This window comes from Megalobrama amblycephala, linkage group LG21 (genome assembly GCF_018812025.1).
Source record: "Megalobrama amblycephala isolate DHTTF-2021 linkage group LG21, ASM1881202v1, whole genome shotgun sequence".
Taxonomy (NCBI): Eukaryota; Metazoa; Chordata; class Actinopteri; order Cypriniformes; family Xenocyprididae; genus Megalobrama; species Megalobrama amblycephala.
Window position 1 is genome coordinate 21172902 of NC_063064.1, and position 27416 is coordinate 21200317.

The 27416-nt window shown below is 38.2% G+C and overlaps 1 protein-coding gene across 2 annotated transcripts in view; it reads left to right on the plus strand.

The window, feature by feature from the left end:
* The window catches only part of arhgap46a (Rho GTPase activating protein 46a), a 36885-nt gene that overhangs the window by 329 nt on the left and 9140 nt on the right, over window positions 1-27416 (plus strand). Inside the window, exons 2-3 of one of the 2 annotated variants that reach the window (XM_048172195.1) lie at window positions 15545-16012; window positions 24313-25615. In XM_048172195.1, coding sequence (XP_048028152.1) covers window positions 15545-16012; window positions 24313-25615 — 1771 coding nt within the window. Of the gene's footprint in view, window positions 1-15544; window positions 16013-20617; window positions 23451-24312; window positions 25616-27416 lie in introns of those variants that run through there. The other variant, XM_048172197.1, reaches the window with a different exon arrangement.

A 27416-nucleotide genomic window follows, 5' to 3' on the forward strand; every position in this document is an offset into this window, starting at 1 on the left:
TAGGAAACTACAAATACAACTTAAATTGCTTTAGAAATCGGCGATAAGTCAGTATGACGGAAAATGTGGTGATTGTGTGAATGAAGAGATGATTTTCCCACGACTTCACGACTCACGAGGAGTCAGTCAAATGTGATATTTTGTTCAGTTTGCTGCTGTCGTTTGTTCAGTCGTGTCATTAAATCAGCATCACTGCCGGAGGCCAACTGTTTCGACCATATATATTTGAACTGATTTGATTTGAACTGACTTCACTATAAACAAAGCTCAGTTTTGACTAGTGTTCCTCTTACTGTAATCTCAGACTGATCTCCTTTGATAAATGAAAAGGATAAACTACAGTACTGTTTACTGATCTTGAGTCGTGCAACAAAAAAGGTTTCACAACTTTACCTGCTATTACTAAGTTTTTATTCTATTATTAAGTAATCAGAGATGATCACTAGAATATAGTTGGCTACCTCTTTTTAATGTTTTACAACTGTGTCCTTACTTTTGGTCAACACATATTTAGTAAAATAATAAAAAAAAAAAAAAAAAAAAAAAAATCAGACGGTATCAAAGTCAGTATTTTTCCTGAAGATCTTTCCATATTTCACTCCATTTGAGTTCAACAACATCATTCAGACTCTGGTGAGAATTGTTTTGCTGTGCTTTATATATATATATATATATATATATATATATATATATATATATATATATATATATATATATATTCACAATCATCATATTTATATCATACAAATTCTAAAGAATTTTTTGGAATTAATTTCTCTAATTAAGACTTTATTTCTTAATTTTTTCCCCCTAATTTTAAGATTGCCCTATTAGTAACAGGTAACTCCAGAAAATGTGATTAGTGCATTTAATAAAAATAGTGATGGCTGTTTTGACATTTCAATGGATGGTGTTTAAAATTAGAAACCATCCTGTACACTTGATTTATTCATTCATTGAAGTGCTGGATTTGTCATTTTATTTTGTAATATGGCATAATGGCACATACTTTTTTTTTTTTTTTTATCTGACAGTGATGACAAATTGAACATTTTGAGAAGAATCAGGAGGTTGCACCCAAACCTAATGAACATGTTGAATCAAAATAATTCCTTGATATGTAAACTATACTTAGTTTTTCAGCTGTTGCCTGTTTTGTTCCTATATTCAAGAATCAGAGATGAGATAGTGAATCTAATATATGAGATATATGAGATAGTGAATCTGGTCTAATTCTTAATATCGGCTGATGGTTACAGGAAACCACCAGAACCCTCTTTGATATCCCACAATACCTTCTGTCGCCTTTACTGTGGTTACAAGCATTGAAGTCACATAATGTGAGCCGTGGACACATGTTGCTTTAGGTGGTGCTGCACTGCCAGAAAAACACAGAGCATGTGTTTAGTGCAGGGTTACAGATGTACGAATTAATTAAATTCATTAAATTAACGTCTTTTTCCACCCTGCGCTTGATTATGACACAGATGCTGAAGTGTAAATAGATGAAAAGAGGTGGTTGAAAGACTTCTGTGAGTGTGGACCGTTTGATGTAACACTACCGAGCTTTGATCAGCCGTAGTATTGATGGCTCTGTGTTCTCTCTGAGTTCTCTGTTCAGAAGCTGAGCAGGGGCATGACATTGAACACTTGATGCTTTTAACATTGCGACGTCTCTATGAAGCTCAAGTTTGAAGCTTGTTTAAAATTCTTCAGATGGTGTTCTAGTTTTGCACCACTCAAGAAACTCTAATATGATAAGAGACCATTGTCTGAAGTTAATGGACACTTTTGTGGTCGTTCCAGCTACTAGTGAGTGTAAATGTATGTTTTGACATGCTGAGGTTTATCTTTGATCCAGAATGGGATCTCACAATGGGATGTTTTCCACTGTTTGCATATCTGGTACACAATAGTGTGCAGACAAAGGGAGGACGTAGCATTGTGACAGCAGTTTAGCACCAGTGTTTTAACAAGACCTTTGAGCTCAATGTGAAAATCACCCAATGGCCCATCTCCAGCACTCTGCCTGAGGGCGTCTCGCAGGCCAATAACTTGCTTTTCGATTTCATTTTTTTTCATCTTCTCAGATGATGAGATTCTGTTCTTTTGTATATTGTCATGTGGCTTTTAAAAAATACATTGAATTTCAGCTGTCATGTACTTCACACGTTTTGTTTTTTTTGCTCTGGCAAAGACATTAGCTATGTTTCCATCCACCTATTTTTATGCAAATTTTGGGATATTGCATTAAAAACGCTGGATGGAAAAGGCAAGATGCTCATAAATTCAAAAAAATGGGCATTTATGCGCTCAACTGAGTTGGATAATTTTTTTATGCAATACAAAAATATGCACATAAACTGGGATGGAAACACTCTTAACGGATAAATTCCTTGATGCGCCTCAAAAAAGACGTGACTTTGTGATGAGATGGCATAACTGGACCAACCAGTGGCCTAATCTTGTTGCACAGCATCTGAAATGCTGTTTTGGTCATTCTGTAATGCCTGAGCAAAGTCTGTCATTAATGTATTTCGATATAATCGGAGCGATCTGGTTCACAAACACCAGGCATCTGAATACAAGATAACATGATAACGTTTATGCATTTATTATATACAAAAATTATTATACAGTGGCTTCTACTGCAGCAACTTCCATTTTTCTCAGTGATATTTAGCAGCAGTTTATCAGGAAGTGATCATTTTGTTCTCTTCGACTCACTGGATGGAAACAGTGCTTTCTTCGCAAATGTTTTATGTAATATTCTAAATTTGCGCACAACTTAAATTTGCAACTTTGGATGGAAACATAGATATTGACAGATCTTTGGGTTTTATGTTGAAGGTGCAATTTTAAAAGGATGTGCATATATTTTTTAAAAAAGACAAGTCGTCTTAAAGTTGGTATGAAGTGGAAGCTCATCCTATTTGTTTTCAAAAAAGATCTTATGGATCTTATTATGAACTATTCATTAGGGGTGTAACGATACGCTCAGGTCACGATACGATACGTATCTCGATACGGAGTTCACGATACGATACGTATCACGATATTTTGAACAAAATGAAACTGAAATTCAAACAAGATTTATTAAAAAAACATGAACAAATTTCAATAATTTTCCTTGTTGTACATACAAGATCACATTTCAATAAAATAAATAAATATAACATTTTAATAAAAACCTTCTGTATTCAAATTAACAGTTGAATAGGGCTGTCTGTCACTGAAAAAAAATGTTAAATTTAACATGAACTTAGAATTATGAATAGGGGCCGTTCACATATCGCGTCTAATGCGGCCCGCGAACCGCTTCTCCTTCTTTCCAAAGCGCTTGCGCTCCCGTGGCGTCGGCCGTTGCTATGCAACCATGAACTGAGCTCTCCAAGAGGATCAGGATGTTTCTGCAAAGGATAAATGATTTCTAGCCCTTGCATTAGTTTTACTACGAGATATATTGATGGAGATAAGATATAAAAACCACCATGTACAGCTATGATCAGCTGTTCGGCTGAGCTTTTGATGTTTTGTTACGGAAAGGCCATAGCTGATCGGTTGATTCTTGTCACACGACCTGCGGTGCGCTTGCGGTATTCTGAGAAGTTGAGAATTGCATGCGCGTCGCGACCGCGTTGATCCCATTATGAGCGCGCCTGCCGCGCGGCTACATTTGAAAATAATAACTGACTTGCACGCGGAAAAGACGCAATATGTGAACGGCCCTACTGAACTTCTTAAAGCAAAGCATCGCAAGCATCTTTTGCTTTTCTGTGAGCACAGCTGTTGCTGTGCACTGCGGTGAAAGAAAGCCACGACTTTTCTCACGCGACCATGCAAGAGACTGACATGAGAAACGTTTAAACCTGCTTGCAAGATTCAATGTGTGCCCGAAACACTTACTGAACTAGAGAGCTGATTGAGACACACCATCTACGATAAATCGTTACACCCCTAATACTTATAGTAATTTAAAAATGTGGTAGCATTGGATCTGGACAGGAAGGATAACTCTGGGAGTTGGAAGGGGTGTGTCGCGATTCTGCCTTCTCACATCGCGATACAGGTTCGTGGACCTGCGTATCGCGATTTCGGTTTCATATCGCATATCGTTACAGCCCTACTATTCATCTATGGAAAGGTTTTTTGGCCTCATATTTTTGACCATCCCAATGAAAATGGCTGACTTTTCTCTGTTGATGAAACCCCGGTCCTTTCTTACAATTTTGCACACAGATGTACGTCACAATACATTACATTGTGACTTTAACAACTAGTTGACTAATTGACCTTAAGGAAGCATTTCTTAGACATATTATATAATTCAAAACCAACCCGTTTGCATGCTTTGGATTTTATGGGCCAACATTACTGCGCCAATAAATAACAGGTGAACATTATTTGATCATAGCCTTGTAAAACACTTTTATAATCATATTAGTGTTATTTTAATTGTTTTACTGGTATTAATTCCTGTGTTTGTTCAGGATGGGGCACTTATAATGCAGCTGTTGACCCCACCTTGACTGTTAATATGCTAATCTTATCCAAAACCTGAAAGCATTATTTTTATCCTGTCCTTACTTAGAACTCCCTACTAAGCTCTGAAACAAACATTAACAGCTCAATCAGTTGTGCATTCAGGGCTCCCATTCCCATCTCCTAGGAGCTCACTTTGGCAACGTCGTCTTTTGAGGTGGTTAGGTGACCTCTGACCCTGCTCCCACCCAGTCACTCAGCCTGACCATCAATACTATGAGGAAATTTGATGCATTGAATTTGATACTTTTAAACACTAAAAGTAAGATGTTAACGCTTTCCCATCGGACACGTTATGATAAAATCATCATGTTCAGCGGGGATGGTCAGCTCAGGGAACAGTTAATCCCTTATCTTGCTAAATCTTTACAGTTGTCTCTGTATTTCAAAATGAGATGTTCATTCGAAAGAAGTATTGATACTGACGCTGACAGCTGGTAGTAGACAAGCAAATCTGTATTTGAGCGCACATCCACTCTGCTACCTTCAGTGTGTCTTACCCCCCTCACACATGTCCGTTCACGTCTCACTGTTGCTGTCAATGTGCTCGTTTGTCCTGAATAAGGCCGTTGGAGTTGTGTGTGTGCATGCCTGAAAACAGTGGGCTTGTCAGATTTGTCCCCTCTGGAAAGAAGATTTATTGTTTTGCTAACGCAGTTGCTGTTTGGCAGTTACAGACTTCCCGCCCGGAGTAGAAATTTCCGGCAGCACTGTCCGTTGAGACAGGAAGTAGTTCAGCAGCAGTGCGGACAAAAAGAGCCATATAACAGATACAGGCAGTGCATCATCCCAATGAGGTCAACTTTTCTTGCTTTATATAGAAAGAATTCTCGGAAGGGGGTTGTAGTTCAGCATCTCAGACCCGTTATCCTTACCCCAAAGCCACACACCCCCGCTAAGGCACGACTCGGGTTCTGATTGGCCACCAGTGCCGTGAGAGCTTTAATTGTAAAGGGGGTTGTTCCAAATGAATAGAGGCTGATGGTTGTGCTAACAATGCTCTCCATTGTCATGACCCCATTATCCATTAGTAATGGGTGGAATTCTCACATATTGTCATGCATATGATACTGACTTAGTACAATTTGGCTAGACAGTTTGAAGCCATCCTTCGTTGAACCACAACACTTAAAGCAGAACTAAGTAAATTTTTTTTACCTTCATAAATAGTTTTCTAAGTCCTTACGATGGTTAATTGACTTGTAGTGGTGTGTTTGAGGCGAGCACTAACCCCCTCTGGCACATCTACGCCAGAATACAGCACTTGCAAGTTGAGCTGCATCGACCCGACACAATCTTGCCTCGCGTTCAGTGACAAAATGCTTTACGGTAATTCAAAAACAATGTATATATTATAAGACAATTTCGAAAATTACCCACCTCCATCGAGTGTACTGTATTTGCAAATTACCCACCTCCTCTTTCTTGTACTGTATTTGCAAAACTACTGCGCTGGTGAGCGTTGTAGTCGTTGTAATCCAGGGCTGCGCTTGGAGTATTTACGACAGTGTGATTGACTGAAGGAAACTGTAGGGGGAGCTTCGCAAATCTTACTGAGTTCCGCTTTAAGTACTATCTGCTTTAGTTATCATCATCTCCGGAAACGCAAGAGACATTAGCCATCTGCACCCTGCAGATTTTAGAGTGATTTACACATTTACACCACAAAAAATAACATTTTCTTAATCATTATTTTCTTGTTTTCCAATAAAAATATCAGTGGATCCTTAAAACAAGATAAATTTACTTTGGAAGCAAAATGACTTGATACTAAGTCAAATAAATAAAGGTTTAACTTTAAAACAAGTGGGATAAGAATTGAAATTGAGTTTATTTTTCCTACCCTATTGGCAAACAGTTTATTTAGTAATTGAACTTTGAGTAAATATTAGTCATTTTGCTTATCTAGTAAATGTTTATTTTTTTAAAGGTGTGTGAGATGGAAAAAATGTAGGGGACATTATTTTTTTTATTGAATGGAGGAAGTTCTGAATCTGAACTTGCAGTTGATTGTCAGAAAGGAGTGGGGTTTGAGTGAACTAAATGTTTGGAGAAGACCAGTGTACATCACCAGAGAGAAGTCTGCTGTTTAACTCGAAAGACATTTAGATTAAAAGTTGTTAGCTCAAAAAAGGGAATCTATGCATGGATTTCAAACAGATGACTGAACCAGAACGCCTTTACTTGTATGAAGCTAGACCGAAATATATTAGACCTTTTGGTTTATGGATTAAACCACATCTAGAGAACTTAAATATCAACATGGATTATATAAAACAGCTCTATTATTGCCCTGTACCTCCCTGGGCTCTGGAGAAGACCAACAATTATTTGGACTCCGAATCAGTACAAAAAGACAGAAACTCTTCAGAAATTCTTAGAGCTAAGGTCTTCGTTTCCATTACATAGAACTACATTCACAGATGGATCAAAGACCAATAACAGTGTATCAGCAGCAGCAGTGATAGGAGATCAACAATATGGCATTCGAATCCCAGACCAAGGCTCTATTTTCGAGCATTACTTCTGGTTCTGGAAAATATTGAGAAGTGTCAAGAACATGACTTTTTAATTGCCTCTGACTCAAGATCATGTCTTCAAGCACTTGAATAGACTGATCACCCCATAATTGTTGAAATCTTAACTAAATTCGATCTTTTAAAGAAGGAAAACTTTAATATTATTTTTTGCTGGGTTCCAAGTCACATTGGACTTACTGGTAATGAGAGAACAGACACGGCTGCCAGGGATGTGCTTGACCTGGAAATATCTGACTGTCAGATACCACCTTCTGATTTTAAACCAGTAATTAATTTATCACTAACAAGTGGCAGAAAGAATGGGATGAAAATAAAAATAATAAGCTGTATGAAAAAACCCTATAAAAAGAAGTACCTTTTATAACTTCAAACTTCACTAGGTGTAAACTGGGGCACTCAAGACTTACCCATGGGTTTTTATTACTAGGTAAAGTTCCTCCTCCATGTCTCTCATGTAAAGTTCCTTTGATTATTAAGCATATTCTGTTGAATTGTAATTTTTATGATGCTGCTAGGAAATGCTTTTATTCAGAAACCTGCTTGCATGGAATATTTCAAAATGTATCACCTGAATGTGTTTTAGATTTTCTATATTATGTTAAGTTGAAATGTTTTATATAATAATGTAAATTTTATGGATGATATTGACCTTTTTGTTTGCCATGTAAATAGCCATGATGCTAACATGGTGTAAAAACTTAATAAACAAACAAACAAACAAACAAACAAACAAACAGATGACTGTGATTGTATTCATATCAGTTTTTAATTCTAGCTTGAGTTGACAGTACTTATAAGTACCATAAGATTATGCCAAGGGTTTGGTTTTGTTAGGGATAGACTTATTTTCTCATGTCTAATCCAGTCGAATGCACTGTGTGTGTAGTTTTAAATCGTTTTTAATGTAAACAAATACAAACAAGTGATCTATGTTTTTCCCTCTCACATTTGTTCTTGTGTAGGAGACTCTGACCATACCAAAACTGCTAATTTTCGCTTGTCCTGTATGAATAAACTGTCTGTTTAACCTTATTCTTTTCTTTTGCTGGCTTTCAGCCATTTATCAGAATGCCTTCCTGTAACCAATCTGTTAACACACAGCCAGCTAAATCAGTCCTGACATGTTACTCACAAAGATAAATGAAGCCAATGTTGGTCCGTACAGCCAGGCAGAATAAAAGTGAAATGGACTGGAGCAGCTGTACCATGACCTCTGCTGATGGAGGCCTGGTCCGCTCTAGTCATTTGCACTCTTCAAAATGAGCTAAAACAATGTGCAAAGGGCTCCAGCCTCCAGATGGAAAAAAAAAAACAATTAAAGGTGCCCTAGAATCAAAAATTGAATTTACCATGGCATAGTTGAATAACAAGAGTTCAGTACATGGAAAAGACATACACTGAGTTTCAAACTCCATTGCTTCCTCCTCCTTGTGTAAATCCCATTTGTTATGTAACAGTCGGGATCATTAATATGTATGACCCCAATATTTGCATATGCCAGCCCATGTTCAAGGATTTAAAGGGGCAGCAGCCTGAATCGGTGCATAGTTAATGATGCCTCAAAATAGGCAGTTAAAAAAATTAATTAAAAAAAATCGATGGGGTATTTTGAGCTGAAACTTCACAGACACATTCAGGGGACACCTTAGATTTATATTACATCTTGTGAAAGAACGTTCTAGGGCACCTTTTAAGAAGCTATTGGCTCCTATAAGAAAATAAATAGGCGGCAACTTATTTTTATAACATGAACATACGTTTTTTTAAACACTTAATTGCAGTCACACTGTCATGTATTTGTCTTTCCTCCTTTTACAGCAGCAGAATTTTCATCCATCTTGTGGATGTCCTGGGAACTAGGTTCACCTTAAATGGGAACTGAATGTCTTTTCCAACTTGAGAACTATATTTAGTCACAAAGAATTAATCTTTACACAGGGTCTGAGCCAATGTCACTGTCCATAATGTCAGCATCACTTGGCCATTGAGTGTAGTTTGGCCTCCTCCTATGTGTATCACATAAATGTTGTCATATATCTTGGACATATCCAGTCCATTGTTCTTCTGAGGAAAATTTGGTGCAAGACAGCTCTTCACATGCAATAGTCGGTATTGAAATTTATTTTGAACTCTTTCCATTCTTTCTCATTATGTAGACAACGGGTTAAGTAAAAATATAATGAATTTGTAATACAGTGCATATATTTAGCAAAATTCTACTCTTTATAGTTATTTTTTCTAGTTGACTAACAAGTTTTGAATGGCCTTTCTAAGGTAGATGTAATGTTACGGGGACATTGTTTGCAAGCTGTTTTATTGACGTCTTTTCACGGTTGTAACTCTGAGTGATTATATGAGAAATTATGCATTTCAGTAAGTTGTAGCCTACTGTTTCTTTCAGCATACCTTCTGATGTTCATTCATGTTTATTTCATGCTATAACTAGTAGGGCTGCCCCCTAATAGTCGACTAACCGTTAGTCAACTTGAAGAGGCTTGGTCGACCAAGATTTTATTAATCGGTTAGTCGCAGAAAAAAAAATCTCCACAGGAAGTGGCGAGGTCACGCAGTCCTAGAGGCACAGATCATTAACTGCAGGAAATCCAAACATTCACCTATCATTTATCGACCTCAAATATGGCTTATCACTTGAAACATGTAAGTCGCAACTTTAGTCCATTCTCTTTAATGTTTGCCTATAGATAAATGTGCGCTATTATTTGGAGCATATCCAAGTGTTTGTGTGGAGAGTGTGTTTACTGCATGACATGGAGGCGCCGGTGTGATCACTGCACTTAACTTAAAATACTCCGTCATTTTTGGTCATAGATAAGAGTAATGCAAAATGTAAAGGGTCTACTTTTATTTCTGTAAACTCACAATAACAGCAAAACGTTGTGCTTTTGTAAAACAATGAAAGCAATCAGGATGCGTTTTCTGATCTCGGTCTCGGTGAACTTGAGCTCGTAACAAGCATGAACCGAAACTCATCGTATAGGCTGCTTTCCTCACAGACACAAGAAATATATCTATAGCTTGGAATGTCTACTTTTAAACGAGCCAATTCAAATGGAAAATAAATATTCTCAGATTATGTAATCCATATGAAACTTGCATATAGGCGCGTCCACTACTGCGGAGATGAGAGATGAGTCAGCATTGTTGACTTAATCTCTGCAGCCGAAAACACAGAAAACATTATCAATAAATTATTAAAATGTTTAGACCGTCTCCTTGCTGTTTTTTCACGACACATTCATAATCGTTACGTTTGCCGGTGTACTGTGGCAAGCTTTATGCATGTGTTTGAGCACTGATTAGGCTATGTATACATAAGATTAAAGGCTCATTATTATGATGTATGGCTTATTAATATAAATGCGCGATTAGTCGACTAATGGCTTAAATTGAACGACTACTGGTCGACTAGAAAAATCTTTAGTCGAGGGCAGCCCTAATAACTAGTAGTAAAGACAAAGAGATGATCAGTTTATGTGCCACTTGAACTGATGCGGCTACAGCTATCTGTCACACTACATTAAAGAGCACCAAAATGGCATTCATTGTTTGTATTTCATGATAAAACTGACTAAATTTGAAAGCTGAGACTTTATTAAATGGAATAAACATTAAAAGTAACATAGACTAAAAGATTCTGAGATTTAAGAATCCATATCAGTATTGATTAAAAATGAGAATTTTTAACAATATTGTTAGTGTCCACACAGCTGACACATTTACCTGTTGTAGTTTATCCACATTGTGTGCATTTTTACTTGGGTGTTCGTTCAGTGACACGGAAAGATGATCCTCTGTGGTTCTCTATCTCTCTCATCTATTTGCGAGGGATATGGACCGTTTTAGGCACAGTCTGGAGCAGTCTGCTGCACCTTCATTCACTATTATATATCAAACCCAGGGGCCAGGAACTAAACCCTGTGTTCATTCTCAAGGTGTTTAGTACAATGAGATGAATGAAGAATTTGCATGCAGCAGGAAGAGATAGAAGAACAGTATCCATCCATTTTCATACATCTATTTTCATTCAAATGTGTGAGTATAGTTCGTGTGTCCAGCTTTTCCTGGACTGAGTGACCTCACTTCACAGAACTAAAGAATTCCTCTCACAGGTGCAGCACTTTGTTTTTTATTTGAATGAACGTGTGTTCACTGTTCACTCTTCTCTATTTCAGGGGCAGGGCAGTGTCCTTCCTTGTGTGTTCTGTTTAACTATGCCTTTTGTTTGCTTATGTGTGTACTCAGCTGACACTCTGTGCATTTGTGTTTGAGAGTGACACAGCATGTTTTCAGTTCTTAAATGCAACAAATATGCAAGTTAAATTAGTTGTAGGCCCATATTTCCATGGTTGATATAGTCTGAGAGATGAATGCTGATTTAAGGTTAGAACAATTAATTAGTTTTAGTATATAAGCAAGTACTTCGTTTTTTTGCCACACCTTGAGTCAGGTAATTACGTAACCCCACCTGTAACACAATTTGCATGCCCTTCTACCATATTGAATGGCATTACATCACATTAACCTCCTTTCACCTGTTATTCCAACCTCCTTTCACCTTTTATTCTAAGGATATTCTTTTTTTGTAAATAATCCCTGACAGGAACACAGTTTATTTTGAGATAAAGTAGCTGTGTTTAACACTTTCAGCTTGTAAGTTCTAACAAGTTGTCTAAGTCAAAGGCAGGTTCTGTTTTTAAAAATGTTGGCTTGGCGTGGTGAATGTTTGTCAAGTGTCAAACTCAGAATAGTATGTTATTTGGCCTGGCGTTCAGCTTTATGAGGAGTAAATGGCAGCTAATAGACTTTGGCACAGAGAATTATTGTTAAGTTTGTTGCATTTTTCCCGCTGTTTCAGAGTGGTCTCGGGTAGTCTAAATCAGAAACACCTAAGGTGGAATTTCAAAATTGCGCTCCTAAAAAAAGCACTGAATAAAAAACGGCATTTGGCCTCATTTTGGAACAATGGATTTAGTCCATGATGTCGTTGTTTTTCAATGCCTGGAGACCAGCCATTTTACAGCTATTTTTAAACAATGGTGCACATTCCTAGACTTCAAGAATTTAAAAAATAATTTCATTGTTTTATATATGAGGAAATGATTTGACATATTATTAGACACTTTCTAAAAATATATTTTGTCCTACAGAGCTAGACTCAAAGAAGAGGGTGAACGTCTTAGTATGATGCTTTCTTGTATGCTGCCTGCTTTTGGTGGCATTTTTATTCTATTTAAATTGATATATTCTTGAGAAGTAGTGCCCGAGAAGCACTACTAGCAGAGAATAGCTTTTGCAGAACCAGAAGGCGATATGATCCAAAATCAGTTTTTGAGCAAGTGCATAACCAGCCAGTGTTCAAAACGTATCTCCTTACCTTAGCCCGATTTACAACGGTAAGCTTGTAATAATGTTTTCTAAATAGAGTGGTACTGGTAGCTCTCGAGCATGCAGCCGTTCGTCTTTGCGTCATTTACGTCACGTCTGTTTACATGAAGAAGGAGGCCCAGCTAGTAGGCTATATGGCATGTGAGTATGCTGCAGGTGGCGTTTCATTTATAGCCTTTTCTCACATCAGCTGGAATAATTAAACTTATTTTGATGGTGGATTGTAATCCAGAAAGGTGACAAGTGGAGATTCACTCGTAGACAAAAGCAAAAGACGTAGGACTGCAGAGTGGCTACAGAAATTGAAATCTACAGGTATAGCTTATACACACTAAATACACATAGTCACGCAATGCTGATAACATTAAGAATTTGAGAACAAAGTAAAACAATAATAATTTGCACGGTTTGATGTGATCCGAGCGATTGTTAGATTTAAAGATTGGTAGTGCGATTTATTGTAATGTTTTTTTTTTTTTTTTCTCAGTTGGTGAGAACAAAAGTGGCAGACATGTTACTTTCTTGTTCAAATGACATTGTCCAGTGAAAATTCTTAATTTGGTCATACTTCCAAGACGTAGAATCTGTGATTCTGAAGTACAGTATCCACACCGGTGTGCTGACTGACAGTAAACATTAGATTCATCCATGCTGAGGAGCCGTGCCGATAATTCAGCAAATACTGCAATTGCAGGCTTCAAACAGAAATGGTGACTCAATTTGAGTTTGTTTAATAAAAGATGGATTCTCTGTGTTTGTCAACAATACTCAACTCTTACTAATGTGCTTGCGTATTTACCCAGGAAATACCACAATGACACCACTCAACCACATGCCAGTCTGTTTGATTTTTACAGTGGTCTTGGCAGTCAACCTAAATACCTCATGCTTTCTTATGCAACTTTTCACATTCTTTCCACATTTTTTTTTACATGTACGCAAATCTGTTTTCTTGATAAATTAATGCCAAACATTTTGAACTTGATTAGGAGGAATTTAGTCATAAGGATTCTGTTGCAGAGACCGAATGCCTCTTGAGACCTCGTGAACGAGTGAGAAAAAGGTGGGTGGAGTTCAGCACACAAAAGGCCTTCAGTTTAACTGCTCTTCAATTACACGGCTCCCACCCATAAAGCTCTTGATCTAGTAGCGAGAAACAGTTTGTGCAGAATACACTCTGCAGGACAGGATTCTTCATGAGCAGTAACACTGTCAGTCTTGCACACGCACTTGTACATGCATCAACATAAAATCAGTGCATTTCCTCAGGTCAGTTGCTGTTTCTCTCAAGGCAAGGCTTAAATATTTAATGGTGTTAATGAAGGTAAAATGAGCTGATTGGTATGTTGGAGACAGATGGTGCCCCAGTATGTCTCTGCTGAGGTCTGTTGTTTTGGTTTGTGTTTCCCAGCTTACCTGGCACCAGCTGTATATTAGTCTCTCTTGACCTCTGTATATCTACATTTGTTTTTATGAAGATGCAATGATATATTAACAGATTTGGTATGTGTTGTTTTCTCAAATGTAAGGAGTAGAACAATAAAGACAGTTGGACTGCTTATGTTACGTTTCAAGCACCTTTGAACAGGTGGGCTGACTATTTCTGATCCTGAGCCACAGCTTGGGTTGAAGCCCAGGGAACAAATGGACATATGGACGTGACAACACACAAGCACACTGTTCACTATCTAACCAGTGGTATAGAGAGCACGTGGCAGGAGAGAAGGAGCACACTTGTTGTGGCATAGAAGCTAACATTCCTCACTGGAGCATCATCAGATCATGCTAAACAGCTGAAGATGAATCGAAAGGATACTTTACAGTAGCTCTGTCTACATGTCTAGACATCTGAGTGTTCATATCGTCTCATGTTTTATTCTAGTATGTAAGTGTGTGTTTATTTTACTAAGGTTTAAAGTTTAAACCACATCAGATAAATATCAGTATTTTGACTCTTGGAATGAGTCATAGCAAGCCTTTTGCTGGTTTGGGTGGCCTAAAGAAGAAATCCCGCCGCCTGGGACAGATAGTCTGAGCACCCACATGGCTTAAATTAGCACACTTAAGATTTTCTGCATTAGGAAACTAGATCAAAAGAAACATAATAGGTTTCTCAGAGGGCTAACATGACCCAAATTAACTACATTTGATTTTTTTTTTTGTTGTTTAGTTCTCCATCCGATGTCACTTTCCCCATGTAGTGTCTCAGACGGAGGTGAAAGGTTTTGACTTGAGTTTGAGTCTTATTGTAAAATGTAGTACCTTTATTTGGGTCAAAAGGTAAAAAAATAAATAGATGAATCGTTCATAATAAGATCAATAATATGCATTTATAAAATTGACACATTTCCAGACTTATTCCTCTTATTCTCACGGTAGTCACCGTGCTCAGTTCAGATTTTAGTGTAATGTCAAGTGTCTGGTCAAACATGTTTTTAAACTAACTTTCCACACCTCAGTGTCTGCGCGTGTGATTCCAAGATGGTTGCATGGTCTTTATTCCTTGTCATCTATAAATATTTTAGCAGTCACTCACATGACACACTAAGATGATTTAGAGAGATTTTCAGACCATGACAAGTGCATCTGTGACCAGAAGGGAGTCCTGACTTGTCTCCTGGTAATCGGGGTGCATGTGTGTATGGGAATATATGTGAATGCTTTCCAGCTCACAACTTTGTTTCCTCATCCGTGGCTGTATCTGCTGATAGGATTATGGGTGTGCTGAGACAGCGTTTCTGTGCCTGCTCTCTCGCACATGGTGGATCTCTCTCTGGCTTTGGCCTAATTCCCTTGATAACACATCCGTCAGATTACACTTAAGAGATTGACCATGAGGTCCGGCATCTAATTTATAACAGCGCATTTGTGCTATTTTGTGTTGATTTGATTTTAATTTACTAGGATTCCAATATACCAGCTTTTGTTTGGAAAACAATCACAGTCAATATTATGCCAAATAAATGTGTTATGTTTGTGTAATACCTATGATGAATTTAAATGGAAATATGATTTAAATGGTGAAAAGTTATAACACTCTTTCTTTGTCTTCTCAGCGCTGATTGGGTGGAAATCCTGGAGCCTCGTTCACAAGAGCGCATGTATGTGAATCTGGCCACAGGAGAGTGTGGCTGGGACCCGCCAACCAACGTGCCCGTCCGCCAGGCTGATGGCAACCAGTGGTGGGAGCTTTTTGACCCCCAGAGCAGCAGGTTCTACTACTACAACTCTGCCGGCCGGATCACCGTGTGGCACAGGCCGCAGGGTGCAGATATTGTCCCTCTGTCTCAGCTCCAGGCCATGAAACGCAACACAGCATCCGAGCGCAAGACTGATGGGGGTACTAAAGAAAGGCAACATGGTAATCAGTCCATAGGGAGTCAAGATAGATGCACCCCTCTACCACCCTTGGAGCCCTACACTAAAGAGCCAGAATTTGCCGACAAAGAGTCTAAAGAACAAGAAATGGACAACAGACAGAAACCAGACATCCATGGTGCAGACAGCAGCAAAGACTCTCTCAGGTAGGCCTCTGGGCTTTTTCTGCATGTTATCTTGAGTCTAGTCATTATATTTCCTCAGAAATAACTGGCCGTAACCAGAGACCAATTATCTTCGACTGCTGGAATATCACTCTCATTTTCCCTGAGATTAAAAGAACATTCTGGATCCGTACAAGTTACGCTCAACTGGCAGCACTTGTGGCATAATGTTGATTACCACAAAAAATAAATTGTGACTTGTCTTTCATTTTCTTTAGAAAATGCTAAAATCAAGGTTACATTGAGGCAATTTTTGTAGGATTTAAAAGCATTTATAAAAGTACTTACATTAATTCTTCTGTTAAAACTTGAGTATTATTTACGCTGAAAAGTGTAAATAATACTGTAGAAACAGCTTTACAGCTCACATATTATGTTTTATTTATTTATTTATTTATTTTTTATGCGTTATACTGTCATTACTGTCAGATTAAAAAAAGCAGTCATTTAGATAAATTGTTGCCAAATGTAAAAAGTTGAAATTTCCTCTTAACCCTTATTATGGAGTGCTTTATGAGAGTTTGCTGGTTTCTTCCCAGACCCATCAAACCACCTTCATAACCAGATTCCAGTCATGCCAGCTCTATTTCACCTGGCACTGGGCTATGTCTCTGTTATTTCAGTGCCTTATGCTTTACCCAACTACAGTACTTAGGCCTTTCATTCTTTCCTAAAACAATCTCTGGGCCCCACTTGATGAAAGCTGCTGGGGTCGGGGCCCAGGGAGAGCCAAACCATTGTGGTTCGAACGTGACTGGACTTTCCCTTTTTCCCCGCAAAGAAAAGCGCTCTTGAAGCCACGGTATACATTATCCAGCATATACAGCGGTTCTTTCTATTTCAGGGAAATGTTTAGCAGGGCCTTCGTTCTTTCAAATCCACCCATGGAAAAAGAGTTAATGGACTCCAATATCTTAACAGTGGGATCCCACTGCTTGGGAGGATTTTGAAATATTGTGGCACGAGATACTTGATGAGTGGTGAGTGTTATGAAGAGCTGTCCTCTGTCTTCGCTTCAGACACGCTTGACTGCTGTCTCTGGGAGGCCCAACATTTTTAACCTTTTTGTAAAACTAGAAGGGCAACAAATTTTTGACCTTTAGGTAAAACTAGAAGGGCAACAAACCACTCATCTCCCACCGCCTGGACTTCAATTTGTTTCAAACTTCACAAGCAACAGTATAGCTCTCTCGGGAACCCCACACGTCTAAGCCTCCTTACGGATGACTCACATTTTTCAAAGGTCATACGATGTACAAAACAATAGACAGCTGTGTGCGACCATAGCTATAGCTTCATGAGTGCATTGTGCCTAATTTAGAAGTATGATAATATCTTAGTTGTTTTCAAAAAACTTTTGTAGGCTGTGAGTAGGGCTAGAAGATATTTTGAATATTCATGATATACACTACTGTTCAAAAGTTACATTTGAAATAAATTAAAACAGAAAAGAGTTATACACAATATAATTTTTTACTTTATTTTTGATCAAATAATTTTTTTGGTGAGCCTAAGATACTTCTTTCAATCTGTGAATTTCAGATGTTTTTTGGCGACATTAAATTAAGGTGGATTGTGAATATTGTGGCGATTTTTAATTTGCCGATTAAGTTTCCCAAATGCTAGTAGGTTTTTAGATATTTCACCAGATATTTATTTTGTGTCCTACTGTCCCATGTGTGCTTACACCGGAATGAAGTAAGGTTCCTTTGCTGAATTGCTGTATAATATTATTGATCTGTTGTGACATGTTCTTTGTTATTGTTTCATACCTCAAGGGGAAGGAGTTTCCAATAACGATTTCTGTTGTTTGTTCATCTAAAAATAAAAGCTAGGGAGTGGTAATAAAATATGAGTCTGACAATGATCCAAACAACACCATCTGTGTTATCATATGGTGTGTTTGGGACAATCAACTTCCCCTGATTGATGAACAAAGTGCTAAATCTGGTAGTCATCACACCCGCCCCTCCAGGACGCAGTCATGCTACGGGCAAGCAGAGGTTGACCCTAGTCGGAGGATTCTGTAAACATGCAAACCAAATCCCTGTAAGCAAACACAAACACACTGGCACACACATACAATGTGATCCTGTTTAAATGATGAATAGGTGGCAGGGACGGGGTGTTTCTGTGAAAGTTATTAAGTGTCAAGAAAAAGGAAGCTTACTTTTTCCACATCTGCACTAGAGATCACAAGGGTTTATTCAACAATGTCTGTGTGTTATCTAGCATTCAGCCATTTAGTAAGTTACTATGGCGAGAAGATTGGAGATTAGAGGACACCTCTGTGCTTCCTTTGCTTTGTGACGCAATGGTGTAACGTAACCCAGGGATGACCTGGGGAAGTTGTGAAGGGGTCACGAAATTCTTTTGTCCTGCAGGCGGACCCCAGGCCGAGCTGCTGCTATAGGAAGACAAGGGTTTTAGTTAAGCACGCAAATCCCTGAGGACCAGCTGTTAGGGTTTCCCATAGAATGAATTGGAGTGGGATCTAAGACATTAAATTAACACCCAGCCTAATACAGCCTTCTCTTTGTGGACAAATGATTTTGCAGACTTTCCTTTGAAGGAGCTAAGACAGATCTGAATAATATGCATTGATATTTAGAGTTGCGTAATTCTTTTTATGGCATGTTTTACAGAGTGAAATGATTCAGGGGTGAAGTTAATGATAACTATGGCAATGATGCGTGCCATAACCTAGATAACATTTATCATTATGAAATTGGTATTTATGGGGATTTCTCAGAAGGGCCTGAAAAAAAAAAAAACGCTGTATATTGGCTTGGTTAGATAGATACCAAAAGTGAAAGCTGTAAAGGAGAAGCGACACTTTTTTCGTGCTCTTACTTTCACTTGTGTCATGCTCACAAGATTTGTTTGATTTGGGGAATGTCTGGGAGTTAATAAATAGCTGAGATTGCAAAAGACATTTTAAATGAATTATTTGGTCTTTTTACAGGCTATTGCTCATGTTTGGAGTGGAAAGGTCGCCATTAATATCCTCAGGGAGTATCGCTAAAGGGGCATCTCAGATTTCAGAAATCATTTGGACTTTCTTGTGCTTTTACCTTTAAACATTAAACTGTAAAGAGATTCCTTAAAGACACACTGAAGCTACTCAGTCAGGCTTTGTTAAATCTTTTGCACTTCCTGTCTCACACGTTTTGCTACCTCAGTCCTTTTCTCTGAAAACTAGATTAGTGGCCTAACACAGATCGTATATGAAAGTAGAGCAATTTCCCCTGTTTTGTTTTATTTTAGTCGTGCCTTTGGTGTTGCTTAAAATACATTGAGAACAGATTGCTGCCTTGATCCACTGGCTCTGCTTTAAATGCAGAGATACTCAGCCTGGTGCAGGGCTAGTGTTTTTCAGAATGATTTAGTGTTTGCTGAACTTAAAAGTTAATTAACAAGTTATTTTTTTCCTTTATGATTCTTCATCCATTTATGTAGTTGACCAGAACTGCGACTCTAGTTGTTGGGACCTCACTATTCACCCGTAAACACAATCATCTCTCATGGAAAAAAGTATTTGAAACAAATTTCTACATGTTTTGGTCATACTGTTGCCTTATCCTCTGTACAGTATGCTCACTGTTCGTGAGAGAATAGACAGTTTTTACAGCTGTAATCAGAGCCGTGCATTCTCATGCTATCTGATTTCATATCAACAGATGTAGATTAGTGCTGAGATTCCATAGCCATCTCATTGTCCATATGCTGAGCCGCCCCCTCTGACTGCCTTTTCCTGGGGGGTTACGAAGAGCCGAATATACATATGCACCATGAGCTCGGTGTGAAACATACAATATGCTAGATCTAGAATGTGTTGCTTGCTGCAGTCAAAAGTAATGAACCATAATTTAGCCATAACCAGTAAATCTAATTGTGAGAATTGCAAGATTTTGTAGTTGTAGAGGCCCTAGTGATTCCCACCCTGTTTGTGGTCAGGCTTTATTGCTCTTAATAATTTGAATTATCTGCTTAAGTTGTTTATAAGACTTTTGAGAGCAGGGTGTGGAGGGAGAGGATGGGCTGGTCACGTGTGCGGTATGTGAAGAAGCTAGACTCACTGGCTCAATAGTGAGAGGTGTTCAGCTGTCCTCAAACAGCTGAGTCCTCTAGTCCTCAAGAGACCTTCTTTTGCTTCATTGAGCAAAGACTGAAAAGCAAATCATTTTCAGCGTTGATGTTCAGCAGGGATTTATTAAATTGATCTGTAGTGACAGTGAAGACTGTCACTGTTGAAAGATTTCTATTCTTTTGAACTCTCTATTCATCAAAGAACTCTGAAAAAATGTATTACGGTTTCCACAAAAATACTAAGCAGTATAACTGTTTTCAACAGAAGAAAAATTGAGCACCAAATCATCATATTAGAATGATTTCTGAAGAATCACATGACACCAAAGACTGGAGTAATGATGTTGAAAATTCAGCTTTGCCACTACAGGAATACATTACATTTTAAAATATATTAAAATAGAAAGCAGTGATTTTAATTTGTAATAACATTTCACAATATTACTGTTTTATTGCATTTTTAATCAAATAATGGGATCCTTGATGAGCATAAGAGAAAAACATTTACACAGACCACAAACTTTTGAACGGTAGTGTACTGTATATGAGTGTATGTTAATGCTGCTAAGTCTTTCACATCTGTTGAAAAGATGATTATCAACTCTGAGTCATGTTTCAGGTTTTTGCTATAGAGCACATTTCCTCTTCCTGTCCATACGATGAAAATAGCCCATTATTTCAGTTTTCCTCTTTAGTTGTGGAAGAGTTTTGGATACATTGTCTTGAATGTGTTTTCCGATACTCATGGAAAGTCCGATGCATTCATAAAAATAATAAGGTTAGACACATTTCACCCTCTGAAACTCCTAATCTCTCGCCTCTGTTTGGACTATTATACCAGACGGCCTGGGACAAATTGATCCTCCCTGACTAGTTAACCTTATTTTCCTCACTGCCAAATTAAATTATCCAGAGTGGCTCTACAGGATTTTATCTTGCTTTTTTAGCTATGCTGACCTCCTTTACACAAAGACACTAATAAAATGTGTGCATGAACTATAATTCATCTATGAATTGTCATAATGTGCACATGGGATTTGGTTTAATCAATGGATAATCAATAAAATCAAAATGATCTTGGCCAAAAAAATAAAAATAAAATAAAATCAGAATTATCTCAACATTTGTTTTGTGATACATTAATATGCTAGGTTGTCTTTCATCAGTCTGTTTGGTAGCAACTACTCTCCCTCTCCACAAGGATCTTATTATGAAACATTATGGTAAGAGAACCATTGCCATGATGCTTAACAACCATGCATTGTCCTGCTATTTAAACAATCCTGGTGCCTTTGAGTGATCAGTGGAAGGAATGCCAATGCTGATTCTAATACCAACCAAAGCAGCCTTCCATGACTAATCTCTCACTCTCTCAGTTTCTCTCTTCCGCTCTCATTTTACTAGTTTTTGTTCTTCGGTGCTTTCATGGTCACACAGCACTTTTTTACCAAGGGTATGTATAAATACAGTCTGGAACACGTCATGTGTTGGTGCCATGCTTTAGCATCAGGGACAAGAAGTCTTGGTTGCTGTAGTAACTCATTCACTTCTATTGGGGAAAATAAAGAGAAATATCCTATAGATTTGGATATTTTTCTGAAAGCAAATAATCCAAAAGCAAGTAAGTTATGTATTTTGCTTTGTATAAAGTTATTCTGCTGACATTAGATATGTTCAGATGTTCAGATGTCAAGAAAAAAAGCTTGATTTATTGGAAATTTCTTGTTGTTTTTCCCTTTTGAAATTTATGGGCAACTATTTGGGCAACTGCTAATTTGTTTGAGGCCTTTTTGTCAACTATTTAAATGTCAGACTGGGTGTTACCAATATGTGTCTAGTTTCACCCAAAGGCTAGAAGGCAATGTATAAACTTACTGTTGTTTGGGGACATGTTTAAACAGGTTTTGAGTTTTACTGGTGTCTTTTTCCATGTCTGGGTGAACTAAGTGTCACTGATGTACTGTATAATTATTGACAAATTATTGTATGTTGTTCATTCAGACCATGTTCTCAGGTTCAAATTATTTATTTATTATGTTTTTAAGAGGGAAAATTGTGACACATGTGTCAGTTATATATTATATTTCAATAAAAAAATATTTTCATTCTAATAATAATTCACAATATTACAGTTTTTATTGTATTTTTGATCAAATTAATGCAGCCTTGGTGAGCATAAGATACTTTTCAGAAACATAAAAAAAATCTTACAGACTCAAAACTTTTGAACGGTAGTGCACGTTACTGTTTGTATTTCTGAGGAATGTTTCACAAGTCCAGTGGTAAAGCTGGCTCTAAATTTATATCTGCATTAGTATTTCCTCTTTGTACTGTGTAGTCTGTCCTTTGAACTCTTTACCAGTCATTCCATGTGACAGGAAATTGAGCTGCCTGTATGCTCACATCGGCAGAACTCATAAAACAACAGTACGTTTAATCTGTGGGCCTTACATAAACATCTCTCCTGGATGTTCATTGTCACATTGGAGACCCAAATCTACATTACAGATCATTTCTGGTGTTGCGTTCCCAACATTTAAGCATATTCTTTGAGGATGTTATGTCATTGGGTCATGCCAGACACAGAAGGCTGAATTTCACAGGAAAGAGCAGCTACTTGTTTACAGTCTTCTCTTTGGTGGTGGGTAACACTCATTCAGCAACGCCCCCTCCGTCACCACCTTGAGAAAACCAACACCATCTAAACATTCACACTCTGTGTGATTCAAGTGTCAAGTCCTCTCTATCAGTGTGACAGACTTTGAACATTGTTGATTGTTGTGTTGTCACGCCTGACAGTCTTTACAATGGCCTTGGAGCTCTGCCAGATGGCTGACTTCCAGTCTTCCTAGATGCTGTACCTGTCTGGCATTTCAAATGGCCGTTTATCTTCAAATATGTGAGAAATGGTTTGAGAAGAAAAAGGAACAATTCTAATGAGAGAAAATGCCTCAGCGTATAGAAGAGAAGGGAAGTGTTTTCCTCACTGCAATGTTCCTGTGTTGTTTCAAAATAAGTGTTTACCTACAATCTGAAATTACTCTTATCTTTACCATTTTTTTTTTTTTAGTTTGACAAGGTAGATCTGTTTTGTTTGATTATGAAATGTAGAGGTGAAAGAGGAAGTAGGACCAGATGAGAGCTTAATTTGAGAAGTGACTCATTAAAAATCCCCAGAGGAGGTCACCTGAGCAGTTTTTATCAGAGGATTTCTTGGGGATTTTTTATCGTGGTATCCAGTTGTATACTGTACATAAAAGCTCTGCGAAAGCATATCACTTGTAGATTTCTTTCAGTACAGGACAGACTTTCATCTCCTCACACAATAACGGTAAATTAAGTATTACTCTCTTTGCTTGTTTTTTTTTCTCTTTTTTTTTTGTACGAATAGGGATCATCTGCAAGTGATTAACTTTCTTTTTTTAAACACCTATCACTTATTTTGTGTTTTCACTATGTATTTTAAACATTTGATAGGAAATTACTATAATAATGTATATTTTCTAAATTTGGAGATTTATGAGTAAATTAACATGTGATTAGGATTTAGGAGGCCACGTCAGGAAATGTTCTGTTGGGAATAGTGTGAGTACCTTTGTTTCTAAATGATTAGTCTGCCTGATGTGAACAGATTAGAAGTTTTGTCTTCAGTATGCACCTCTGTCTAGGAGTACTGAAGCTGTGGGAGTTGTTGGGTTTACAAACAGAAGCAAATCGGTGTAGTGACAATAACATGTTGTAGGCAAACTCTCAAATAAGAACAATTCAAGGAACCACATTCATTTTCACCACAAAACAGTTTTACACTCAGACATTGTAGTGTTTTAAAATCTATTTCAGTTGAACAATCGTGGTTTTGTTTTCCTGACAATGGCATTATGGATGTTTAAATAGACATTTTATACTCTTCACAGACCCTTAGAGTCCCTAAATTGCTGAGAATTTAGCTCGACTTGTCTGGATGATAAAGGCAACCATGGAGATTTTGGGCTTGTTAAAGGCGTCATAAAGATGATTGGTTTTGGCTTCATAGATTAGCTTTTTAACAAAGTTACTTGTACTTACTTTTTACTGCTTCACCTTCAGTAGATTTGTGTTACCTTCTGGTGTTACAAATTCTTTCCTTATTTTTGTTTTTCTTATTTTGACAAACTAAAATTTTATTTATTTATTTATTTTTTTACTTTTTACAGGCAAGAGCAAAGAGACACATCTCAGAGGTGGCAGCCCTCACCTGGATCCAAAGCTGCCATGTTGGTAAAGGTCAGCAGCATTGGCAGAAGCCAGACAAGAGGAACCAGTGGAGCTGCTTCACTTCATCTCCCACAGAGCAAAGCCAGTGACCATAATGCCTGCACACTCAATCCTGGCAGCATCAAATCTGTTTCAGGCTACATGCTGTCCCCGCAGGCTTACAAAACCACACCAGGAGGAAAAATAGCAGCGGACTCAAGGCAGGCCCACCACTTGAGGAAGGCGAGTAATGGCAGCTTCTGCCTTGTGACCTCTGGGGACTCTACAACGTCTCTACGACCACAGTCCAACTCACCAAGGCCAGTATCTCCTCAATATGGAGCAACTGCACGTCTCTATGACGATCCATCATCCGATTGCCCAATTTACGACGAGCCTCCAGTAGATATGGAGGTTGAAGGTGCTCACCTACACAATGGCCCATCCAGACACAATCACAGCCTCCAGAAGATGAAACTCCTCCAGCACCCGGGTCAGTCTCACACCGGATCGAGACACAAGAGAAACCCTTCAGACTATAGTCCAGCAGGCTTGGAGTGTATCAAGCACATGGTGAATGTTGATCCCAAACAAGGACTCCTTTCCACCTCACCGGTCCCGTCTCCCAGCCCTTCTCCGACCTCAGCATCCGAGTCTCTGCTTCTCCCGACAAGGGGACTTCAGAAGGAACCCGCCAGCCTGGAGAAGAAGCAGTCACTGAGGATCCTAGAAGCGAGTGTGCTCAGAGCTATGGAAGTGCACCACAGCCGGCAGGGCAGTCAAGGATCTCAGGACTATTCCACACCACCACCTCCCGCCGTTAGCTACCAGGACTCAGGTTACTCAACCGGCCCGTCACCTAGCCTTCGGAGAAAAAGCAGGAGGAGGATAGGTGCTGGAGCCCAGGGCCGACCCGGTTCAGTGGGCAGCACCGGGGAACTTACAGCCCTGAACGAGCGCTTGATGGAAGAGATGAGGGAGGTGGTCAGTCGCTCAAACACCATGCGGGAGACCAAAGTCAGTTTGGATTCTGAGATGTCTGAGAGCTCTTCCTCGCAGCGCACACACAGCGTGGGACGGTGTTCCTCTAGGGAGGATGTTGCATCTTGCAGCAGGTCAATAAGCAGGACAAGTAACCATCCCAGTATGGCCTTCACACCTCTGGAGATTCCAGGACGGCAGAAGCGGACTTATGAAAAGGTGGACACGCTAGAGAAGAGTGTGACTTTGTCCTCACCAGAGACTGCTGGACCCCCCTCACAGGTATATCATAGAAATTTTCAGTTTCAATAACTTTTTAATAAAGTTCAGTTCGTTAACATTATTTTGGTATCATGAACTAACACTACGTTTCCAGCATTTACTAACCTTTGTTAAAGGGATAGTTCATCCAAAAAAGAACATTCTGTCATTTACTTGAAATTACTTGATGAAACTTTCATTTTTGGTGAACTATCCCTTTAATGTTAATTAACTTTTCAAGTATAAATTAACATTTTGTTCATGTATTATGAACAAGCTTGAATTAACAATGAATAATAGTATATTTATTGTTTAAATACATTAACTTGTAAAATCATGTTACTGGCAGTCTTCTGGTACACTTTCACTTACTTATAATGAGCTTAACATTTACATGTCCTCCATGGGAGTTATTTTATACAGATTTGTAGTCTCGTAGAAAATATGTGTATGAACTTCTGGCACAGTGTATTTTCCACAGATCTTGAGTTTCAGCATCATTAAAAACCAGACGTCGTATTTGTTTAATCTCTATGTGGGAGCGTTTTGTTTTGGTTGAAGTTTTTCATGCCTGTCTGATTTTTTACTATAGTCTTTATAAGAAACAGATCATTGTGTACACCTTACACCAGCCATTATAACATAATAGTGATGTAAAATATCAGTCTTGTAGTTATTTCAGTCTAAAACATAAATTGCAATGAGGCAACAGGCAGTATAACAACATCTTTCTCTTGGGTATTCAACATTGCAGTCAGGCAAGTTAGAGGCAATTCCTCGGCTGCACATGATTCTAGTTAAGGGAAATGATTTCACTCAAAGGAATGGTTACTGCCGCTCTGACCCGTAGCAAAGCTGTAATCTGTCCTCCCTCAGTGATGAATTCTATCTGCATTGTTCAACAACCAGGCGCCCAGAGGACCGTACATCTCAAATGCCTTCAAGAACTTACTACTTGGGTTTCGATACAATCAACTCTGGAAACATGAAAGGGATTATTTTAGGGCTTTGAGACTTACAGGTGCTGATCGTTGCAAACGTTTTCATTACCTGTTTAAAAAGAGGTGATGATATCTACTCTCTTCACGCCCACCTCTTCCCTCCCACGGTCCTCTGATACGAGTCCAGCAGTGAACTGTCTGGGTAATGGGTGAAATGCCAGAACGTAGCGGAGCTCCAAAACACGATGCCTATTGAGCAGGAAGGATGGCTACTGTGGCCCATATGGTAGCATCGCTGACACAGACGGGACAGTTGGGTCCTGGACAGGCGTGGTCACTGTACCGACCAATTGTGTGTCTACAGTGCAGCTGATAGGGGTTTGATACCTGCTGGGGATTGTTCCATAAGCTGATGACATCATAGGTCACCTCATTCCCTGGTGTATGTCATTTCACCACACTGGCAATTTCAGTGTGCCACTTCCCAAAACCTTTGGCAGATGAGAGCGAATAACGTAAAAAAAAAAAAAAATCAGAAAATATATTATGATTCTGTTTCTTGTGTCATGGGGAACCATAGAGAATCCTTCCATAACAGTGGTGTTATTGTTAACTAAAACTATTAAAAATTGTTTTTTGAAATAAATTTAAATAAAGCTGAATATTAGATTAAAAAAACATTGTTAAAAAACAAAAACTTATTTGAAATAAGTGCAAGTTGACATACTAAAATCATTGAACGTGAAATAAAAAAATCTAAATGAATATTTTTCTATATGAAAATTAAAAAATAACAGCCAATTCAAAATATTAGTGAATATATATATATATATATATATATATATATATATATATATATATATATATATATATATATATAT